Source organism: Lagopus muta, chromosome 5 (assembly GCF_023343835.1).
Source record: "Lagopus muta isolate bLagMut1 chromosome 5, bLagMut1 primary, whole genome shotgun sequence".
NCBI lineage: Eukaryota > Metazoa > Chordata > Aves > Galliformes > Phasianidae > Lagopus > Lagopus muta.
The window spans coordinates 25,909,888-25,930,258 of NC_064437.1; the positions used below are offsets into that span (position 1 = coordinate 25,909,888).

Genomic DNA, 20,371 nt, shown 5'->3' on the forward strand with positions numbered 1-20,371 from the left:
CACTATTTCTTTATGCAGTCAAACATTAAACAGCTTGCAGGGGACGCTTCAAAATGCCATACGGTTACAAAGCAAGATCATTTCTGATGGCAAGAAATTACCAAAGTGCAGAAATTTTAGAAATAACTGTTGCAACTTTTCTCCTTTTTTCACCCCAGTGTTTCCAAAGACTTCCAGTAAGTTGAGATTTATCACTTTCTTATGCATTTGATAAGAGAAGCTTAACTATAGCATAATTTAGTGACCTCGGCTGCACAGGCAAGTGATGTGTACCTTTCTGCTGCTGCAGTGGATGCTGTGGTTTAATAAAAGGCAAAATATTCAGTAGTGTGACTTGCATACTGGACTACCTATAATCCAAAGCGTTGTGTGTTAGAGCTGTTGCTGCTCCCTGAGCTCGTTCTTTTCCATGGTATTGGAGCAGAAAGACAAAGCAAGTAAAACAAGGGGGAATTGCTGCAAATTCTGGGGGTTGTTACACAGCCTGAGGGCTCTGTCTGATGTTTGACTGCAGTTGCTTGATCATATTAGGAAAGCTGGCTTGTCCATGAGACATGGCTGTAAGTTAGGAATTCTTCCTTATATAGGAAATTCTAAATTTTGAAATGGTTGAAATAAAATTCCATTTGTACTGAAGAAAGTTAAGACTTGTGAGGTTTCGGGGAATAATTTTTAGCCATCTATACTGCAATTTAGTTTTAACGTTTGTAGTGAACTGTTCCATTTTCCACAGAATATTCATCATTATTATTCACGCTGGCTCAATTTCATCTTGTCTGCTGAAGGTCATAATTTCACAAAACTTACAGCACATGGAGTCTTCTGGTTTCATGCTTGTCTCCTTTCTCTAGCCGTGAAACAGCTCTCCCTTAGCTCTGTTGCTTTTGGAGTAACAAGAGAAATACTTCTTGCTACAAGTATTTTGAATGTAATTGACACCAAATGTAGGCATATTGTACCTGAAGTACAGTTCTGGGGAAAAGGAATATGTTTTCACTTCCACAGAATGTTAGACATTCTATACCATGCATTTTGATGTGCTTAAGGCTTTTCTGTTAATAATCCTTATGGCCCATAGGCTTTGTATGTGACTAAAATAAGTGAGCTCATCTATCAGTAAAGCGTATTTATGATCTCTAGGCAGATGCTCAATGCAGTAGGTTCATTGGAAGGACTGAATTTATGCTCTGAAAATGCTGCTGCCTTGAGGGAATGCCAAAAAGACAAAAGAGAGAACCTATTTTTGACCGAGAATCCTCCCCAGATAACAAGCAGAGGTGTTATCACATGAAGACATGCATCATGTTTGCCGTTGTTTATTTACTTCCTTATTCATTTTTCACCCTCTGCAACTCTCCTACCTCTCCCTAGATGACAGCAGAACCACAAGCCAGCTGGATGAATTTCAGGAGTGTCTGTCCAAGTTCACACGCTACAATTCTGTCCGACCCCTGGCAACGCTGTCCTACGCTAGTGACCTCTACAATGGCTCCAGCATAGTCTCCAGGTGAGAAATATGGTGGCTCTAGCAGTGCATTTTGTGGTGATACAGGCTGCTGAGGCAGAGTTAATCACTTGTTTAATACGGTGTGTAAATGCTTTGGCTTCACCAAAATAGTTCTGTGATGAGTGTGTGGTTGTCATTGATCTGTGAAAGCGCTTGAGTATCCAGTAGTACCTTTTCTTCCAGTTGATATAGATCAAAACCAAGTGCAGAATCTTTGAGAAGCCCTTGTGGTAAGGCATGAAGGCTGCTGTAGGCTCGGTCCCCTTCATGGTACAGTTGCATTAAAAAATAATGGAGATCTAGCATTTTAAGCCATTTTTCCTGATGTTGGTAACTTTAGGAATCTGTGGTGTTATTAAATCTTGTTTGTGGAGCCAGTCGTAATGGCGAATATTAAATAGCTGAGTTGTTTGTGACTGCGATTGCTTGACCTCTGCTAAGCGTTGGAAGCTCTTTTTGCTGTGCTTAAACTAGTGAGGGGGTGGTTATGGTAACGTCAACACAATAATTCCTTTCGTGCCAACAACAACTCTGCACCCTTTGCTGTATGGGAGGCTCATGTCTTCTGTACCAGTAAGGTCTGAGCCTGCAATGGACCTGTTTGGACATAAAAGCCAGTGAAATGTCTTTCAAGAGAATCAGTTTCTTCGAGTTTCATCTCATGAACCAGCTCCCTTAGGGATCAAGCCTGAGAAAGCACACAGAAGAGGGAGAAGCTGGGACCTGCCAGCAGGCCGTACTTTTAGCTGACTTCAGCAGTTGTGGAAGCATTCCCTGGGGGATTTAATTAGTCTGTGGTATCTTGGTTAGAGCTGTTGGTGGTGTTGGAAAAGATGATGCAATATGTTAATTGGGATTTTTTTTTCTGTATGGCATACAGAATGCAATACCTTCACAAATTTTAAATGCAGTTGTGGAAGTAGTATCATCATTTATAGTTAGGGAGTGTGAGTTCCAGAGGCCATACCTGGAGTCTTGAAAGAAATTCTACAATGGCATGATGAATTGAAGTTGGACTGTGAGCCTTGGTCTAATGCTGTATGACACAGCCATCCAGACAGTGACAGAACAGCTTGGGTATTTCTTGAAAGGCTACAAGAAATGTTCTGTGAAGGAATCAAGGCATGTGTAGTGTAAAATGCATATTTTTTTTAAAGCAGCACTGATCCCTTAACTACTGCAATATGTAGCAGGAATGTATAATGTCTGACTTAGTCACAGAGGTCAGAACACAATAATCACTGATCTGACGTGTATTTAACCTGCACTGATTGGGTTCATGCTAGCTGCAATGAAATGCAGATGGGAATCTCACTGCAACACAGACAAACTTCCTCAGCTACCAACTTGAGTGTGGATTGGATTTTTCTCCTTTGCCCTTTCTTCTCCTTGACATTCTGCAAGAACAGCATTTTTGTGGTATTTGGTTAGAAAATACTGGAAGGGCAGTAAATCTCACTCCGGTTTTGAAGGTATTATAATTCTTGGGTGAAATATACTTTTGAATAGTACTTCACTGCTGTTAAAAATGAAGATAGTGTGGGTCCTCCGTCTGAGCTAATGATAGAATCTGTACTTACCTAATTTCCAACACATTTAACCCCCCCAAAAGTATGGCTTCCACCTTGATGTTTCTCCCTTGCTTGTGCCATTTTTAATCAAAGCATTTAAGAAACGTTTAGGGGTTTCAGTGTGTGGGCAGAGTTAAGACAGTTCACGTTTGAGTGTGTCCTTAAGTGCCTTGGTAAAGCAATGCTGCCAAATGTGCTGCCACTGCAACTCCAGTTGGCTTCTGGCTCTAAACAATTCCTTCAAAGTTTGAACTGGTTTATATGTAATATTTGCTGGCCAACGTGTTCAGTCGTTCACCCTTGTTCTTTAGCCAAATTAGTAGTCTCAAGTTTAGAGACTCTTAAACTATTAACTGAGCTAATGTGAACCAAAACTAATCTGTCTAGGGGAGAACATATGATGATAGAAGCTTGTAAGTAGTCATGATTGGGCCAAATTAATTAGCAGGGTGCTGTAAGAAGGTTTCTTACTGAGTGAAATGCTGTGCGAAGTTTTACTGTTTATCTGGACCTCTGTAGTACTGATTCCCAAACTTACTTCTGGATGTGCTGCTGGAAACATCAATGAAATAAAGGATGAAAGGAGAAGTCTTGCTGCTTAGCTGCTGTTGACACAAATGCATTTAAATAAAAAGCAAATATGACTTATTAGTAAGTAATCCTCATCAATTCACTCCTCTTCCCCCCCCAAACAAGCAAACAAGAAACTCAACAACCAAAAAGTGGAGAAACAACCAAAAAGCAACCCGATGGTGCTTTTAAGGGATATGTCAAATATATTTAGAAGTGGAACATGAGACTGACCTGAAGTTCAGTTCTCTTGTGTGCAGTTTAGCTAATAGTTTTTTTTTTAATAAAATGATGGTATGAACCAGCAGAATACAAAGGTGTCTGGTTTGCATTGCTTTAACCCCATAGCAGTTCATATGCTGGACTTGGACATCTCTGCTCTCTTTAACAGAGAGGTGTTAAGATATATTAGCTCTGCGTGCAAAGGACGTTAATGGAAACATGTTCCTTATCAGCAACGTTTGTTTGTTTAGAAGGGAAATAAAACCGGATTTATGGGAATGGGATGAAAAGTGTAATTAAAGGCTGTATATAAGCCGACTGAAAACCCCCAAAGCTGAGCAGCAGTCTCCTGAGCCACTTGCCACAAGCATATTTATGAATGCCTGGGCTTCTTGAGGGCTAGTGAAAGCTCATAAACAACCCTGGGCACGTTGTGTTACCTAGAAGTGTTTTGGTGAAGCATGAAGCTGTTGCTGCCTTCCAGAGCAGGGCTTGTCGTGTCCTCTGATGCAGCTTTCCCCAGCTCTGAGTGTACCCTGGGAACTCTTCCTCCTGGCTCTGCAGTCCTGCTGTCCCTGGGCAGCATCCACACGGTGGCAGCCGCCGGTTGCGGTGCTGGGAGCTGGGCAGGGGCTGTGCTCCCTCTGCTGCATCGTCCATCACGCATTAACACTGATTTAATAAGATGCACGCAGCCAGATGGTGAGCCCAGCCTGGGTGATCTTCCTCACTTTGCTTAGAAACGGTGCTCGTGCATGAAAACTACAACACGTTGTCCTTTTTCCCCCTATTTGCTTTGAGAAAAATCTGAACAAAGGAGATGGAGTGAAAATATGTGGAAGGATTTGCACTGACCGGTTGTTCAGTTTCACTTCAGCATTAGGGGCACTTTCAACAGGCCTGCTTTGCAATCGGAGCATACGTGTAGCTCAGCATGCTAAATGTATTTTTATACACTCAGTTCTCCGAGGACAAACTATTTACATGGCTTTCACGAGTGTATTAAGTTTTGCTAGAATTGGGCCAAGGAATAAATTTTCCGTTCATTATGCCACCAGACAGAGCAGTCGTCAGAGCTTAACTTTTCTTCTCTCCACTTACCGAGGCAGTAAATAGTGGAAGGCTTTCTTTTAAAGATGAGACTGTAAACTGCAGCGTTAGCATTACAATGATTTATGTAGAAAATTGCTTTAGCGCTGTCAGAGGCCTTCAGAGTATAATGTGGCAGTCTTTCATGTTTGAAGAAACTGAACAGAAAACTACAAGAAAGACTGCAGCGGGATGCCTGCCCGAGGTTGGGTTATCAGCACACAGCTTCTCTCTGCTGGGAGTCCTCAGGTCGGGTGCAGACATGGGCATTTCTGCCTCAGAAGCCCTCAGGATTTTTGGGCAAATGCTGTGTGGGTTTTTCTAATCGGCTCACACTGCAAATTCTTCTGGTTTAGTTTTACCACTCCTCTGAAAGGTCTCGAAATGACGTCTGAGGAGGTTTGGATAGACAGAGCTCTGTTTGCCCAGTGATTTAGTGATTTATTTCATTAGAAAATAATAATAAAATAGGTATTTTTTGGCTGCTGATACCTTGCTAATCAAATTAGGGATTTACCTTTTGGAGTCCACTGTTCATTTTTTGGATTTATTTCTTTTATCACTTGCTTTTATTCTCTTGCCTCTAAGCCATGCACAGGATGTGAAGAGGCATTCCTTGCACTCACACACATACAATTAAGCCACTGTTTCAAAGTTGTGCTTTTGAGTTGAGCCTTTCAGTAACGTGACCTGTAATTCTTTCCTCAAAAGTGAGACTAAAAGAAAAAAAAGTCCATTAGGAGCATGTTTTCTATCGATTCACTGGACATTTTATTTTTCTGCTCCCCTTTTTCCTTTGGCCTGCGATTGCTTTTCATATATATTGAGTTCTTTACTTAATAAGATGCCTTTTTGTTCTATCTAACACGAATCTTTTTTTTTTTTTTATTGTCCTACATCCCCTACTTTTTAATGCACTGGGCTGGCAGGGGTTAGATGAGCCATTTTATTAAGCTGGTGACCGGTGATGCTTCTGTGTTGGTGGTAAAGATGAATGAAAGAAACGTGTGAGTGGGTTTATCCTTCACAGGATTATGTTTCAGAGTGCAATGGATGCTGCTGCTTGAGAAAGTGAGAAATGAGGAGGGCTGAGTTTTTCTTATGGCCTTTTCTTCAAGCGGTCATTTTTGAAATAGACCCTTATTTAAAGGTGGCAGTTCTAAACTGTGGATGGATCTGTCTTCCTTGAATTGTTCTCCATAACTGGATAGAGGAGAAATGGTTGGGTAAAGTGACTTTAACTGCAGAATAGCTGAGGATGCTTGAAGTGGAAAGCCCTGAACCTCTTTGAAGTTTGTGCTTCTCCTCTGGCTCTGTTACCTTGATTCACATGAGGTTTTGGCCTACACACCAGAGGTTGTCTGGGGCTGAAATGGAATTTTGTTTACTTAGAGCTGGGCAAAATACTGAACCTTTCCATTACTTTTTCTCTTGAGCGCAGAACTAATGCATTTCTTAGTACATAATTGTGGTCTGGATCCCTGGAGCAGAAGCTCACTATGATGTGTAACCAGCAGAAGGGTTATACAGATGTCAGTGTGCAGCTTTGACTTTGAGGCCATCTCAGCTCCATGCTGTAACCCTCCCATTCCTGAGGGCGGAGCAGCAATACCAAAAGGAAAACCTTTCCAGCCCTAGCCAGAAATGCAAACCTTCTGGTGGCTGTGTTGCCATTGCAGCAATATATTCTTGCATCTACATGTGAATTTGCTTTTTGGGATAACGTTTACATAATTTGGAATTGGGAAGTTAATGAATGAAAATTTCATAGCCACCAGTGGGACCTTATTTTTTCTCTGGTAATTTCATACTATCTGATAGTAAAAAGATCTTCTTCCCATTAAGCTTTTAGTACTTCAAAGCTGCCTACCATTGCAGGTAATTAGATGAGTTTTGTAATTCAAATCAAATTTTATGAATTTTTATAAATAGTCTGTAAAAAGTATTGAAGAGTCCTTGATCAATTTGGGAATCAGCTTTTAAGCCAAATGTGTTAAACAGAACTATTGCTCTTCATGATTTTTTTTTTTTAATAATTTGGAAAAAGTTCATGCAGCTGATGAGAGCAATTCCTGGAAAATTTAGTGTAGTGTTCCCTGGCTGCAGCACAGAGCAGCAAACATCAGAGCAGGCTTCCTCCTTCCTTGGAAGCCCCAGATAAGAGCTGACCCTGCTTTGGGTGGGGTTTCGGGCTGAAGACCTCCCAAGGTCCCTTCCAACCAGAATTACTTTCTGTTCTATCACTAGGTAAAGCAGCTTGGAGCTGAATGCCATTTTCAGTTTTCAGATCCTCCTGTTTCCAGGTCTGTGTTCTGTACACTTAGGCCGAATGCACGCAGTCAGCTTGTTTTTAAACTTCAGGTTCTGCTTCCAGCTTCCTGCTGAGCATCTTTCTCTGGCCTTATGGTTCAAGAAGAAGCAATGTCCTCATGTGGCTTTTCCACCATGCAAACTGAAATTCACTTCCTACTTATTTAGGTGTCAATTTAAACATGAGCATTTACCCTAATGAGGCTGGACTTTCAAAGCATTATTTTGTAGAACTTCAGGAATTGAAAATGAATGCAGTAGTGTCAAGAATGTCTTCTGAGACAAATATGTGGGAGGGGTAGCCAGGAGTGTGTGGAAGTCATGTTGCATCCCTGTGTTCCTGTGTTCACCCTTCCTTTATTGATCAGGACGAAAGGTTTTCCTGGGGTGCTTCTGCTTCTCCTCCTATTCACATAAATGCCATCATTAGCCTGTAGCGTGGTGCTTTGACCTCAGACGTGGGACTCACAAACCACAAAAGCTGTGGTTTCACAGCACCTTATCTGCAGAACTCAAATGAGGACAGCGTTGGCAAAAGGCGGTTCCATGAGCTTGCCTCCCCCATTCCCAATTTTATAGCTTTCTTTAATTTCTGAGTTTTGATGCAGTGAGTTTCATAGCTGACTGCTTGAGGAAACAAAGCCTGTCATTAACAGAGCATGAATTTCAGTAGTTTATTAGTGGTCTCTTTAATTTTCTAGCTGGATTTGTTGGAAATGCCTCGCTTTGGTAGTAGGTCATTATCTGAAAAGAATTAGTGTGCCTTTGGATTTTTTTTGTTTTTCTTCCGTGCTTGCTTAGGGGGGAGTGAGGTTGTTAAATGATGGGCTGGCATGCGGAGCAGTGTGGGCTTGAATAGTTCTGAGGGAGAAAAGAGAGAAGCAAAAAAGAAAAGCCCCCAGCAGCTCAGCTTGGAGAAGAGGTAGGAGCTAATGGTTATTAATGTTGGCTGCACTAATAACTACAAAGCAAGACAGAGATGCTTTGGATCCATATGCTGCCTAGATGTTTTGTGGAATAAATTGTGAAGTGACACTGATGTTTGTGTGGTTACAGGGCTCTATGTGAGCGTGTGTATACGTTGATGTAAATGACGGTGGGAGTGAGGTCAGGTTTCTCTCTACAAAACTGAAACAAGGAAGATCGCTCGGAACCTTTCCCTAAAGAAATAGCATGCAAAATACTGACCAAAAAAAGATTCGGAATGCTATCAAAGCAATTCCCTGAAACAGACTTGGCAGGTGAACTGAAAATGTTTCAAATGGCGTTTTAACCTCGTTCCATCATCGCCAGGCAGCAGGGCCATCAGAATTAATTGTCCCAGCCTGTTCTTTGGCTCCTCGACACGGCTCATCTGCGGCGTGTGGACACGATATTTATGAAGGCTGGTGCCCTGCCTCGTGCTGCCTGTTGGATTCAGCCGAGGTGTCTGAAGAGGTTACTGTCTCCAGCTGTCCCTCCTGATGCTCTGCTGCAGGGAGTCTGGCAGAAGAGCTAATGGAGTCTGATGAATTCGGAGGCTCTGGCTAATAGTTTGGCAGACTGCGTGCCTGGCATGGGCTGGGCGCCGATTTGATCTGAGCTCCTCATCGGGGAAATGGGGGATCTGGCGATGTGGTCAGCTGGAGGCAGTAATGCCTTTGGCATGATGGAGAAAATGGGGAATTGGAGTCTGTGGATGGGCTGCGTTGATTACAGTCCTGGTACTGATGGATGCTTCCTGTGCTGAGCTCTTTTCAGATGCAGTTGTTGATCTGTTGCAGCTGTGATGCTCTGTTTTGAAGAAACAAAATTTTGTTGGCACGGTAATAAATGTGGTGGTTTGAAAGGAAGCTTGCAAGCTTTTGATGGCCCTATATTTAGAGGGAATTTCAATCACTATCAGAAGTTTATTCCTAATTCATGGCATCATCCTGATAGAATGTGCAGACAGCCTTCCAACTGGCCTGAGTTAGCCACGGGGTGGGGTAAGGCTTCTTCCTTCAAGCCTGCTCCATCATACACAGCTCAGGAGGAAGCTGCGAGCTTCCTTCTGAAAACATTTCCCAAGCTTGAAAAGAGAATGGTGAGTATGTGTGGAGACCTAAAAACCTCTTCTGCCGTGATGCTTTGGAATGCTGAGCCTGTGCAGTGCTACCACTGGAGCTGTCAATAAACTCTTGTGTACCAGCAAACCTGGCGAAAATTGAGGATCCTGTTTTTCAGATACGGATAGGCCACCTGAAATATTGCAGCAGGCAGTCTGATACTTGGCTTCAGTTTTAAACAGTCATTAGAAACACTCTGTATTTAAGCTGCATTAGAAACGTTCTGTAATACTTCAGCTGTGTGTATTTAAGTGTTGGTGATTTTTAGTTAACGTTTGCCCTAGCCTAGCTTATTTAAAAATGGTGGCTTTGGAAAAACTGAATTTAATCCTCATTGACTTGCATGGTAGTTGTTTGCAGTTGCTTTGGCTCATTGTACTTCTGTGTATCTGGCATAAAAACCCTGGGACTGTCGTCATCTCTTCAGCATGCAGAAGAGCATCACTAGCACTAAAGTGGCTTTTTATCAGTACGCTTTATGTTCAGTTGCTTGCAAAATTCAGTAGTTCCCTATAGGTTTTTCTCATCATTAGTGTTAATTAAGCTAGGTTCCCCTGAATACATGTATGAACAGAAGTTATTTAGTAGAATAGTGTGTCCCTAGCTACATGGTCTTACTGACAAAGTTAGAAGAGATTTTTAGGTTGTATTTAGCGGATATTATGTTCAAGGTTGCTTCCCCTCAAAACAGAGGGGATCTTGATTTTGAAAGTTAAGCTGCTGTAGGAGGCACTGTCTCATAGAGTAACATATTCTCCTGTTGAGTTTTAAAAAGGAATAATTCTATTTTATCTAGCGATGAGAAGGCATGAAAGTAGCTTTGTTGGTTTTGATTTTGGAACAGAGATGGAACTAAACCTACCAAACCTCCTCAATTTCAATTCAGAATGAATTGAGAGTATTACTAAGTGGCATCTATTAGAACTGATGGCATTTCATTACACATAAAAGGATTTTTGTAAGCATGAAATGGGCCCAAAACTAGCTCTAATGACATTACTTAGTCAACTTGGTACCTTTATATACCTTTCTTTGAAACAGAGCAGAATAAAACTCCAGACTAATGTGGCTGTGAGAAGGATACTGAGCGTGACTGCTGCATGGTTGGTGCTATAATGTCTTCATAAGAGCCCAGAGCTGAGGACTCACCTTCTCTGGGCAGTGCAGACTTCAGTAAACAGTGATGTCCTTCCCTGTTTGTTCCCTAGCTGATGGAAACTGTTACGGGGAAAAGTAGATAATGGACAGGTGAGGAGCTGGCACTCCACTGCCTTGTTTCTGTGTTGCAAATAGGCTCCTAAGCAGAGCTCTACTTGAAAACAATTGAAATGTGGAGGAGCAGTTGCAGGTGAGGCTACCTGAGACGTGTTCTAGCATCTGCGTCCAGCATATCCCAAAAAGATCCAAGAAATGGGATCAAACCCAACACCCTGTGCTTTTGATGGGAAAATGTGCCGTTACCAACAGCACAATAGTCTGGGTTTTTGGTCAACATCATCCCTTCTCATACTCCTACCGGGGATGAGGAGAGATGTCATTGTAACAGGACTGCTGAACCCTGATGGTAGTGATCTTAAGGCGACAGTGGGCTTCTGGGTCTGCTGCTTTGCCCCTCACTGGAGGTGCATGTGAAGAAATTGTCTCTCAACTCTAGCAAGTCCAGCAGAGATGGACCTGAAGCCTTGCTGTGTCCTCTATCTATGGCCCAGATCTACCTTATAAACTGTTGTGGCAAGTTGACTGCAACTGCTGGAGTCAAACAGCAAAAAAAAAACCCCAAAACTGTGAACCCTCTAGCATGTAGCTCCTGTCTTTCATGATCTCCACTGAGTGAGACTTTTCTGGGCTGAGTTCCTGCTGTTCTGCAGCTTCCAAGCATTTCTGAACTTGGTTCTTTGTACTGTTCTGATCATGGACAGAGACTCTTGCCTTGGGCGGAGAGAAGCATCTAAATGTTTCTTTATGAAAAGTGATATACTTAATTTTGGACGGGAATGCTTGCTTTGTAGAGCAGATTGCCTTTGCTAGAGGAGGCATAGGTTAAAATAGAGATCTGTGTGCAACAGTTACAACAGATGTTCAGCTTTCTTTTTTTCCTGAAACTCAGGATACACACTATCAAAGGGATCCCAAAATCCAATATTTCTGCCAGTTTTCCTGGCAGGTTTGCTGTGAACAGAATGGTAATAACTCTAGGCACCAAGTGAGCTTCAGCACTCTTTGAGTGATGGAGCTCTTAGGCGTGGGAAGTAAATGATAACTACAGTTATAATCAGGGAATAAGGAAGGCTTTCTCAAGTTACTGGCTCATTCATTTTTATGCATCAATTTTCATGTAATTTCATTCTTTGGGAGTTGGGACCAGAGGCTGTCATGCGCTGATGGACTTTCGTTTAATTAGCTGGGCTGTATGCTCTCTTTCCATTCTTTCTGTCCACTTCAAGTTTCCTTTCTGCTGTGTGGGACATGTGGCTGAGATTACTGAAATGATCCTTCTGGTTTCAACTTTGACTTGAATGTTCCACAGAACTTATCCATACTGCCTTCCTAAATGAGAATAAATGAAGCAGGAGGAGTGCAAAAGCCCCAAACTGTGATTCCAAGTCATATACAGATTATATTAAAACCTAAATAAAATTATCTTGACTTTTGGCATAGGGGTTTGTGGGCACATTTGACAGGACAAGAGGCTTAAGTTGTGCCAGAGGATGTTCAGGTTGAATATTGGGAAAAATTTCTTCTCTCAAAGAGTGGTGAGGCATTGGCACAGGCTGCCCAGGAGGAATGTGTTGCGATTGCCATCCCTGGAGGTGTTTCAGAACCATGAAGAGGGAGCACTGAGGGACATGGTCAGTTGGCATGGTGGGGATGAGTTGGGGTTGACTTGGTGGTCTTAGAATCATCAAGGTTGGAAAAGACCTCTTTCTGTGGAAGTGGCAGATGCTGCTGAATGACAACCTCATTTTGTACTTGATGCTCATACACCTGCTTAACATCTTTGTGTCCTGATTGCTTGGGCCTGCTTTGTGGTGGATGTTTCATTATTGTCTTCTGTTTGGGTTACTCTGTGGCCTAGTAAAGAACAGATCAAGCAGCCTACAGAATCCACTGTGCCAGCGTGGCATTAGGTGAGGAAGGTGCATGAAAGTCACCACTTGAAGCAAATGAATGTATGGATAGTAAAACTAACATCTGCTATTGGTTAAAAGGCTCTGTTCTACTACTATATTTAGAGCTTTGTGCCCTGCAGGTTGTCTTCTGGGATGTCTCATCCACCAAAATTAGTTTTTCATCAGACCTCTCTTAGACTTGAATCCGATCCATTAAGAGGCCTTAATTGTGGTAGCTGAGACATCTTTGTCAGATTTGTCCTCTAATAAAGCTAATGTTCTGGTAATCTATGGTTGTGTCTAACTCAGGTTGATGCAGTTCTTAAGGATGAAGATGTTTACTTTCTGAAGATAGAATCCATTAAGCAGAGTCTCATTTATGTAGTTAACTTGTCTGTCTGTGTAACAGACTGTAGAATTGAAAGATGCTCTTTTTTTAAGAGGCCCTTCCTAAGATTTAGGGGCTGCAGTAACCTGAGGTTGCACTGTACTTGCTCAGTGTATATTTGGAAACACCCTTAGCAGTACAGCAGTTCACCTGGGCAAAATGTTCAGTTGAGGGTCCGTGTGGGTTCCTGTGGCACAGGTCAAGGATTTAGGGGCAGCAAGGTGTCACTAATGCAACGGTTGCTTTATAATTAAAAAACAAAAAATAATTTTTCTTATGCACAGCTTTAGCATAATGGCTTTTTGATACTGAGACTTGATTGCTTTGTCTCAGTAATCTTTGTTTTTATATGTGACAGCATTTCGTCTTTGAGGTGATGGAGTGCAAAATATGAGCACTGCCTGAACGTAGCTTTGTTTTTAGAAGCTACAAATTAGTATGCTAGTGCACACTTAGTGACACTAATTACATTGCCTTAAAATACAAGTCTGCTGTAAAAACAGTCTTTAAGGAATGTGATATTAATACCAATTTCTATATTGGTCCCAGGTGCCAAACAGTCTGCAGGGCTGCTCATGGATTGGGTCGTAACCTAAATTTCTAATCTCTTGACTTCGGTGTCGGAAATAAGCAAGGAGGCTGAAAGCAATAGGATTTGGGACAGGATATCCTTCAGATTCTGGGGAGTGGAAGCGCAAAGTGAGAAAGACTGAAAGCGAAAACTGCAGTTCCTTCTTCCCTCCCACCAGTTAACTTCCCCCCCAAATTGGAGAGTAATTTTCCAGATTGCTGTTGAATGTGGAACTGGAGATGTAGAAATAGAAACAGCACCATATTAGGTAGAAAGTGGAATTGAAAGGATTTGGTATATTCAGTCAGAAAACTATATATAGTCCCATGGGGAGGGAGGGACTGAGACGTATGCTTTCTGGAAATGGCAACTCCTGCAGTCTCAGATTCTGTTACTGAGTCAGGACTTAAAATTGTAGTGGTGATTGTGGCATGTGTATATGTACAGTGTTCATTACCAGTGTCAGGTTCCCTTTGGCACAGTCGTGCTGTGCAGCAGCAAGGATCAGGTGGTGTGTGTGTGTGTTAGTGTTAAAGTGGGGGTGTGGGGAACCAAAGATCTGTTCTTCATCTGTTCCAAATCAGTCTTCTGGCAAAGTGCTTTCCACTTCTAATATGAAGTGGTTCACCACCACTTTTGCTGTCACTTTGTTCTTAAACACTGTGGCTTTGTACACCCTGCTTGTCCCTTCCCTCAACCTTCTGTTTCCAAAGTGAAAGCCTCAGCCTTTCTGGCATTCCTCCTGTAAGGGAGCTGCTCCATCTCTTTAATCCCTCCAATTGCCCATCTGTATGCATTCTCTAACTCTGGTGCATCATCCAGGGATGAGGCGAACACAACCACGTGCACCATCAGGATGCAAATGTAGCAAGGCTTTATGCAGTAGTAAAAATGGGGAATACTCATTCTTCACTGTTTTCCCCATAGGTCTACCTTCAGTACTAAGCCAAGGTCCAAGATGTGTTTCAGAAGCAATTTATTTCATAATTCCATTTGTTAGCTGCAAGTGCTCTCCAAGGTCGTTGGCTTTAGAATTAAAATGAAGAAGTTGATTTATAATCTCAGAGATTGAGAATAAAGAGAAGCAGCAGAGAAACCAGAACTCTTGAGAATGCGTTTGCTTTCCACTGACTGTTAGTGGTACTTCCAGTAGATGCCAGTTGCTTAGCTTAGGAGAAAGAAAGCAGTGATTTGGGAATTGGAAATATCTCTTCTGTTTTCCCTAGAAGAAAGCAATCACTTACTCTGAATTTGATTTTTTTTATACATAAATTCTGTTGCACATTGATAAATCATTTTTTGAAAAACCCAGGAGTTCTTGCATCCCCAGAAGATTCCTTACAAAAACTCAGATAGTTGCCTCTGTTGGAAATAAGGAGTTTTAAAAGTGCTATTCTAAGTGGGGGAGAAAAAACAACTGTTAATGATTCCTAATGTGCACAAATGTGAGCAGCAAAGATCACTGCCAGTCCAAAAGGGAACTTCACTGGATGTGTTCCCCTTTGAGATGCTCTAAATGTGGCTTACCTCCACTGCTGCTTCCTCAAGTATAGAAAATAATGATAGAAACCACACTAGTGAAATCACCTGTGTTTTCTTCTCATTCCTCGTGCTCTGCTGTGACATCTCATGCTTCCTTGCTTCTTTTTCAGGCAGTTGTATGTTAGATTAAGCACACAGAGCAGTAAGTAGCCATCTTTTTGGCCAGCGTGGGGCTCCTTCTGATGCTGTCAGTCTAGAGGGCAGTCTCCCATCCCTGGAAGTGGTTGCTTCCAGCTAGGGCTGAGGTAGGTTTGTAGCTCCAGCACTGCTGTCCCCTCAGCCCTCCCCAGCACATTGTTGGTCCCACGTTAGGTCTAGTTATAACAGCGCTGCCAAAACCCTCGGCTCTTCTTTCAGAAGGACATTAACATCCAGCACACGAGCGCTTCCTGCCTTGTGTTGGCTCGCTGGTGGCCTCTTGCTGCACATGAAGCAGATGCTAACTGCTGCATGTGCTGTGCTCTGGCTGCTTGCTTTGCTGAGTGATGGCCTTTTTTGACAAAAATGACGGTTATTTCCTATTACCCGATTGCATGTTATTGTTGTACTAATGGCTAAAACTTGATTTACTTATGTAAATTTGCCTATAGAAACGTGTCACCTGAAAAGCAGGCTGTTGTTTTTCAGAGCTAGCCCCATTGTGTCTTTTGGCAGTATGTAAAACTGAGTTCTCCTGTGAATTTTCATAAAGATAAACATGCGCATAAGGCACAGCTTATATTGAAACAAAAAGATTTGAGACAGTAAGTGACAGGAATACCAGTGAGCTAGTTAAGTGCAAATGAGCCTTGCTTAATACTAAACATGTTTAGAAGACTTGTAGGAAAAAGTGTGGCAATGGCTGCTGCTGTGCAAATGGGGCTGTTTGTCCTAATCCTGATCAGTGAGGGGGGAAACAGAGCTCTGCAAATATTAGCAGTGATTTTGCATAGTGAATAATCTGCTCCATTAGTTACTTAGATTGTTGATATTTTTCTTTTCCAGCCGCTTAGGAAAATCTGATTGTCAGAAAGCTGGGATGCTTTTTCTGCCAGCACTGCGTGTATGTTATGGAGGGCAGGATGAGATGCTGTTAGCTTTGCTGTTTTGGCTTTGCCTGCCTTCCTCATAGCCACCAAACACATCTGTGCAGGTGGTGCTTCATTTCTGCATCAGTTTTCTCCCTGCAATGTCTTTGATGCTGTTTGAAGGTCGCAGGTCTCACAATCTGTTTTGGTGGTTGATGCTTTTTATTATTTTTTTTTTAATGGTATGCTAACTTTTACAGACATATTGAAATGCTCATTTGTTATGTCTATGGTATATCTTTTAATAAAAAAAAATAGAACTAATGCTAGAGAAGGAAACTACCCGAGGTGAGACAGTGTTCTATTCCAGTAACTTGGCTTTTCACCAGACATTGTAATAAATTATTTTTTCTGCAGTAGCAGAAGGCTGAAGGTATAAATTGAGTCCAGGCAGATGAATTGCTGCCATCAGTTTAGTTGTGCTCTACCTGAATCCACGGGGCAGCAAGCAGGAGCCGAGACTGCAGTTCAATTAAGACGGTGGTACAAGTAAATCCCTTCTTTTGTTAGGTGTGCTTTCGATTATACAATTCTCACATAGAGCAGAGTGAGCTGACAAGACAAGTCTGGAACAATGCTTTTGTTCTGGCTATTTAGAAGGAGGTGAGGCTTGGGGACGTCTGGGGAGGAGAGAAGCAGCCTGGCTGCTTTACTGCTTGCTTTTTCTCTCCCGTTTTATATAAATAGATGCGTGCGCATCCACTTTATTCCCTTATTCCCCAGTCGTAAGCACGTTCCTTTTCTTTGCCTTTCTTTGGGACTGTGATTTGGCAGGCTCGGCCTGACTCGCTCTATCTCTCCTGTAGCAATCAAGCAGTGGAGGAGGAACTGTCTCCTGCAGTGCTTTGGGGAATTTTAGGCACCTGAGTTAAAAGGCCAAGTTATGAGCTGCTTCATTGAATTACTGCATATCGTCAGGCAGCATATCAAAAGTCCTTCGTCTCCATAGTTTAAAAATAACTTGATGATATCTCTCCTCTACAAGGATTTGAAAACTCTGTTGGCATTTGAAGTTCTCTTCCCTTGAAAGCAGTGCAGTGCCTTCAACTGCTCAGCTGTGGCAAGGGGTAAGAAATGCAAGCTGTGGCAGCTGTGAGTGCTGCCTGAAGAGCCCTCTTCTCTTATAATTGGTTTGTCACTTTCTGACTGTAGAAAGGTACCATAAGTACCCCTGCTCAGGATTTTTCAGACTATATGAGTGTGAAATCCGCTCAGCTTAAACTAGGTGTTCTCTGCTGTCAGTAAGAATGTGCTGTCTGGTTCACAAATGCTTCTTAAGAGATTCTGATACGGACAGTGGAGATTGAAATTAATTATTGAATGGCAAGCAATGGAAGATTGCTCAGGTGGGAGTCTTGAAAAGAGCTGGTGACTCGTCATAGCAACATAGACACTGAGAGTAGATGCTACTTCAACCTTCTTTCTAGGAGTAGCACCAAATTTTAATCTCTCTGACAGTGATGCTCCTGAAACTAGGTAGGTGTCTGCACACATCTGTCCTGCCACACCTTGTGCAACTTGGGCTACAGGCTGGTAAGAAGCTACTTCTAGAAAGGAGATTTACTTCTGTGGCTACTAGATGTTAAATATGTTTCTTTCAAGCCCTTCCAAACAGTGGAAATAGCAGTGAATTGAGCTGTGTATGCCCTGTTGCCTGCCTTTCCCTCAGACGTATGTCATGTACAACCGCAGGCTTTTCTCATTTGCAGCTTAACTTTGTTATAAGGTGACTGCTTTTACTTGCTGCTTTGTTGATATCTATTACAAACTTGCCCTGCAGTTCAAGAAAATAAGTGCCTCTGTTTCCAAGAGCAACCCTAAGTGGAAGTCATAGCATGTGTGTGTTTTACAGCATTGATGATATACGTCTCAACCCTCTGTTGCTGCTTAAGGAATTTAGAGGGCCTTTTCCAGATGTTCTGATTTGCTCTGCATTAGTACATAGAGTTCACCAAGCTGCTGTACAGAATTGCTGAAGGATGGAGCAGTGCATCCAAAATAAATCAATGGGCAGGCATCCTGCAGCATCTTGTTTGTAGACCGTGCCGCTGAATGTAAAGCAAGTTTCCTGGGTGAGCCGTCAGCTGTGATGTTTGGGTACCTTGTAACGTAGCTGGTGTAGTTGAACTGAAAAACCTTCAGAGCTTCTGAACAGAAGTTCATTTTGTAGAACGAAAAGTGGATGTGCTTGGAGGGGATGATTAGAAAACTGTGCTTGAGAGCAAGAACTCTGTGGTTGGTACCACACCTTATATGGTGCTCTGTGCAGCATATTTGCTAACTGCAGTCTTAAGAAGGCTTATTACCTGCTCTGCCATACTGAAATGTACTTACCAGCAAGGTATTTTATTATCTGAATATGTGTCATGTGATTCTCAGTCTGTGCTTTTCTTTCCTAGTATTGAGTTTGACCGGGACTGTGACTACTTTGCCATCGCTGGGGTGACAAAGAAGATTAAAGTCTATGAATATGGTACAGTCATTCAGGATGCAGTGGATATTCACTACCCTGAGAATGAAATGACCTGTAATTCCAAAATCAGGTAGGCACTGACTTTGCATTTACACTCAGACTGCCTTTTCCACTAGCTTGCTTGTGTATTGGTTTGGTTGGTTTGGTTTTTTTTTTGCTTTCTTTATCTGCCGTCAGTAATACTTGGCTGGGAGGGAAAGGGTAGAAAGCAAGATCTGGCAGAGAGCTTGCTGTGTATTCTGGGTAGGACAACATGGCACTAAGCACTCCTGCTCAAGTATGCTGGGCCCAAGTATTCAGAAAAAGCAGCTTATGGTAGTGAGGAGCCTTCGTGTTCTTTGCAAATGCTGTTGGATATCCACTTGGGTAAAAGGAGAGTAAAACCTGAGCTGTGGATCTACGGGCAATGTCAGAGCTTATACAGATAACTTTTGTCCCCAGTTCCTTATAACAGCCACCAATTCATTTGTGCTCTTCTACTCATTGGTAAGATCCCCTCCATTGCAAAAAAAGGTTAATGATCCCCAGGAAACGTGCCTCATTTGCACCTTCTGCCCATGAATTTACATTTGCCTGATGGGCCTCATGATGTTGAGCTCTAGGGAAAAAGTCTTGCATGATTTTTGTACTTCTGTTGTTACTGTCACTGTTTATTTTTTAATCCCTGTAAGTGACTTAAGCCAAAAGAAGTGTAGCCTATCCCACAACTTCTATCAAAAGAATCCAGCTAACGTAACTTTAAAAAAATCCCAATTCAAAAATTCGATTGAAGTTCAAAAGTAAATAATGGAAGCAATCATGTCAATACAGCACATTAATGGAAGTCTTCAGCACCTCATTTGTTTTGATTCACTACTCTACATTTTGAAAGCAGTAAAGCACCTTACAGAAGTGTGAACAACAGATTTGTTTTAGACTGCAGTCCAGTTCCTACCCTAACAGAAATAGTAATGTTTGCAGGTCTGTAGCAAAAGATGGTAGTTTTGTAGTTAGTATATTTCATTAAATAGATCAACTGCTGTTGTGTCACTTACGGTGATTGCTGTGTACGCGTGTGACTGTTCTCTGAAGGAGATATAAATGCAACTGCTCAGGGGCTGGCTTTCAGGACTTTCTGACACGAGCGTTGTTGGGTGAATGTGTTCTTTGTGGGCTAGGCAGCATACAAATATAATAGGCAGTCTCCCTGTGCAGCTGTGTGTTTGTATGATGCTTGTTTATGTAAATGCACCTGCTTGTTTGGAATGATCCCTTCATGACCAACTATCGGATTTCTTCATTCTCTTACCTGTCTCCTTTTCACAGCATTGATATTTAGATCAGTATCATTCAGCTGTCTCTTCCCACTCTGATTTATTGCCTGTTTGGAGCTGAATATAAATAATATGAGAGAATCCTGTATTGATAAACCATACTGCTGACAGACCTTGAGTTTTGCTGGACTTGTGAAATACTCTGCTTTTTTGGCCAAGTCATAGCAGAGTTCTCATTGTTCAGCTTCATTGTTCTGAAGAGAAGAGTAGAATAATAGGAGAACAATCTAGCAGAGCTGATTACTACCTCTTGCCTTAATTAGAAGGGGGAAAGTAATGCGAATTTGGTGCTTTGCTGTCCGAGTCTACTTCCCAACGTACTGCTTCACATTTGATAGGAATCTGCCCCGACAGTCCTGCCAGGCATTAGGTAATTGTTTGTTCTCCCTTCCCTGGCAGCTGCTGGTGAGGAGAGCTGCATTAGCACATTCACTGATGTTACTCTTGTCAGCTTTGTGCTCCAGACAAGACACTACTTGCATTCAGCATTTCTTTTCCTTCTCACATCTCATGCACGTATATACATATATATATATGTGACAATGCAAATG

The 20,371-nt window shown here is 42.2% G+C and overlaps 1 protein-coding gene across 3 annotated transcripts in view; it reads left to right on the plus strand.

The window, feature by feature from the left end:
* Positions 1–20,371, plus strand: part of COP1 (COP1 E3 ubiquitin ligase) — a 127,024-nt gene that overhangs the window by 36,778 nt on the left and 69,875 nt on the right. For all 3 annotated transcript variants that reach the window (XM_048944174.1, XM_048944176.1, XM_048944175.1), the window contains exons 11-12: positions 1,372–1,507; positions 18,434–18,577. In XM_048944174.1, the coding sequence (XP_048800131.1) occupies positions 1,372–1,507; positions 18,434–18,577 (280 nt within the window). The remainder of the gene's footprint in view (positions 1–1,371; positions 1,508–18,433; positions 18,578–20,371) is intronic.